General features: G+C 33.4%; 1 protein-coding gene across 1 annotated transcript in view; it reads left to right on the plus strand.

Annotated features, from left to right (window-relative positions):
- Nucleotides 1-3,485, plus strand: part of LOC135226380 (protein O-mannosyl-transferase TMTC1-like) — a 132,660-nt gene extending 129,175 nt beyond the window's left edge. Inside the window, 3 exon segments of the mRNA XM_064265856.1 lie at nucleotides 1,819-2,079; nucleotides 2,241-2,318; nucleotides 3,150-3,485. Of these exon segments, the coding sequence (XP_064121926.1) occupies nucleotides 1,819-2,079; nucleotides 2,241-2,318; nucleotides 3,150-3,350 (540 nt within the window). The 3' untranslated portion in view covers nucleotides 3,351-3,485.
- Nucleotides 3,486-3,747: the final 262 nt, after the last annotated feature.

A 3,747-nucleotide genomic window follows, 5' to 3' on the forward strand; every position in this document is an offset into this window, starting at 1 on the left:
TATATTATATGATAGATATATATATATAGATATAAATATATTATATATATATATATACTATATATATATATGTGTGTGTGTGTGTGGTGTGTGTGTGTGTGTGTGGTATGTATGTATGTATATATATATATATTATATATATATATATAATATATATATATTTATATATTAATATCTATATATATATATATATATTTATATTATATATTGTATTATATATAATATCATATATATATATTATATATATATATAATTATTTATATATAATATCATAATAATATGTGTGAGGGTGTGTGGGTGTTGGAATGGAAACATCAACCATATTGGGCTAAAATGAAAAAATAAAAATCATAAACAAAGATGGGGGAGAAATGTAACAAAATAAATAATAAAAATAAACCAATCAAAATATTGGGCAGAAATAAAAAATAAAAACTTAGAAATATTAGTCAGAAATAAGAAATAAAAACATCTAAATATTGGGCGTAAATAAAAAAAACATCAAAATATTGGGCAAAAATAACAAATATTTGATCTTTCCTTTTTATTTTTTATTTCTGCACTGTATTTGGTGTTTTTATTTTATATTTCTGTCCTTTTTAAATTTTTTTTTATGGTACCAGGCATTTTCTTACTCTGTCTTTTATGTACTCTCATATTCACACGTATTTGTACCAACATTACATAGTGTTTATTTTTTAGTAAAAGATCGAATACCATTTTTTATACAAAATATTATGCTCTTAATACCCTTTGCCTTTTCAAGCCCAATTGGGGGATGGGGGTTGATGGGGAGGTCTGAGTGCCGTCAATGCATCTCATGCGGTGCACTGTAGTCATCACTTAAAATTGCTTTGCTGCGTCCCTTCTCGAGGCCCCTAGCTGCAACCCCTTTCATTCATTTTACCATACCTCCGTTCATATTCTCTTTTCCTCCTGTTACACCTTCCAAACCCCCTATCCTCTCATTTTCCCTTTCAATGCTGAATGAACTCATAGGTCCCAGCGCTTGGTTTTTGGGCCTCATTTCTATATTGTATTCGATTCTCTTTCAAGAAATGAGTTTCCTTTAAAAATTCATTCTAAAGTCTGTCTGTTCATTAGCTTTTAGTAAAAGCTGGACTTTCCTCCTTTTCGCTTCATCAAATATTTCGAAAGAAACTTGTGACTCAAAGTGCTCTGCTTTATTTACATTATTAATAATAAACTACTCAATAAATATCATCTAGGATGCTGATTTTCCTCCTGCACATTTTTGTATCAGGTCTTCATCCTCTTTATCAAACAACTTTTAACATTTTAGAAAATATCAGACAAGTTTTTCCTCCAAAAAATAAAAGCATTTTCACCTGTTCCACCTCTTCTTCTTCTTCTTCTTCTTCTTCTTCCCAAGTCTCCCTTCAGCCCCTAGTTGCAACCCCTTTCATTCCTTTTACTGTATCTCCATTCGTATTATCATTCTTCCACCTTGCTTTCCACGCTCTTCTAACAATCGTTCCGTATTGCAACTGGGAGATTTTCCTCCCTTTACACCTTTGTAACTTTTTGCTCTAAATGTCTCTTTCAGCGCTGAATGACCTCACAAGTCACAGCACTTGGCCCTCGGCCTGAACTCTGTATTCCATCCCTTTATGTTTATCAGCAACTTTAAAATGTTTTTAAAAATATCTTTCAAAAATAATATATTTCCACATTTTTAACCTTCTCCAGCCGAAGGCGAGAGTTTTTAAAATGTCGGAATAGATTTGATTGCAAAAAATGAAATATTTCCACCATTTTAACCTTCTTTTTCTTCTTCTTCTCCTTCTCCTGCCGAAGGCGAGGGTTAAGCTCCAGCAGAGGAACTACCTGGAGAGCGAGATCCTCCTGCAGGACGTCCTAGACCAGGAACCGGGGCACAAGGAGGCCCTCTTTCAGCTGTCTGTCCTCTACACCCAGACCAACCGCACCTCTCAGGCGTTCCTGGTCGCTACCCACGCTGCCCAGGGCTGCCTGGCGCCCGCTGCCCTCTGCGCCCATCTCCACGCCCACTACGGGGACCTCCTGAAGGATCGGCAGGAGATCGAGAGAGCTATGGAGGTAGGATTCGCACGATGAGTCGTGAGGATCCTATGATAGAATTCTAATGTGTTTAGATTTCTCGTAACAAAACTGACGCTCTAAAATTCCGTCTGAATTTTTGTGTTTAACGAAGATTGTTAGTTTTTATTTATTTTTTCATTGACTCCTTTCTCCTTTAGAGTTACGCCACGGCTGTGAGGCTGGAGCCTTCGTTGACGCATGCGTACATCAACCTAGGTGCGCTTTACCATACCAAGGTGAGCAGGAGTGAGTTGTGATTGCGTCCACAATGCTTGAAAGAAAATTAGTTTGTTGTTGGTTTCTACAACCCTTGATTTTGGTGCTGTTAAAGAACTACTTTGGTATAATAATAATAATAATAAATAATAATAAATAATAATAATATAATAATAATAATAATAATAATAAAAAGTCATTTTAAGAAGGTATCTGCATCAATTAGCGTAGATTTTATTCTTTCTTAGTCTCCATTTTTCTTATATAATAATAATAATAATAATATATAATAATAATAAATAATAATAATAATAATAATAATAATAATAATAATAAAATTCCTTTTAAAATGAGTGGCTGCAATCGCAATCACTTGCGTAGAAATTTTCTGACTCCCCTCCATTTTATCTTATAGTAATAATAATAATAATAATAATAATAATAATAATAATAATAATAATAATAATATAATAATAATAATAATAATAAAATTCTTTTAAAATGATTGGCTGCATCACTTGCGTAGAATTTATTCTGACTCCTCCATTTTTCTTATAATATAATAATAATAATAATAATAATAATAATAATAATAATAATAATAATAATATAATAATAATAATAATTAATATAGTAATATAATATAATAATAATAAAATAATAAAAAACTTCCTTTTTAAAATGAGTGGCTGCATCATTTGAGATGTAAGTTAGTTATACCTGTTATAAATCGTGGTTCAGTTGTATTCGTATGCAATGTTTATTGATTCTTATAATATAATAATAATAATAAAATAATAATAATAATAATAATAATAATATTAATAATAATAAGATTCCTCCTCCTTTAGGGTGAATACTCCCTGGCGTGGGAGAATTACCTCAAAGCCCGAAGTCTCGACCCCAGCAACAGCCTCCTTCAGGAGAACATGGAGAAGCTCCAACGCCTTCAGAACCTCCAACGCTCCTCCTCCTCCTCCTCCTCCTCCTCCACCACCACCACCTCCTCCTCCACCTCCTCCCAGACACACCACTGCCTGGGCAACTCCTGACGAAGGCGGTGGATGGGGTGGCTGAAGAAAGGAAGGCCTCTTTTGGGGACTGGTGTTGCCTTAGCCCGGATTTTCCACCAGTCCTGAGTCTCTTGAGTCTCGAGCCTCTGCTGAGTCCTGAGTCTTCGAGTCTCAAGTCTACTGAGTCCTGAGTATTTTGAGTCTGCCACAATGGAAAATGTGGAGGATGTAATTTTCATTCTTATTCATTTTTTTAATGATCTTAATTTTGTTGTGGTCAAGATAATGTTAAATATAATAGTGAAGAATTAAGTATCAGTGAATGAGAAAGTGTTTAGTATCTGCTAGAAAATTAATGCGTTAAAGTTAAGTTAGAATATAACATTCTATAAAACTATTTTTTGTTTATATCTACTCGAGTCACGCTTGGTGAAGA

The sequence above is a fragment of the Macrobrachium nipponense genome, chromosome 14, assembly GCF_015104395.2.
Source record: "Macrobrachium nipponense isolate FS-2020 chromosome 14, ASM1510439v2, whole genome shotgun sequence".
Classification (NCBI taxonomy): Eukaryota; Metazoa; Arthropoda; class Malacostraca; order Decapoda; family Palaemonidae; genus Macrobrachium; species Macrobrachium nipponense.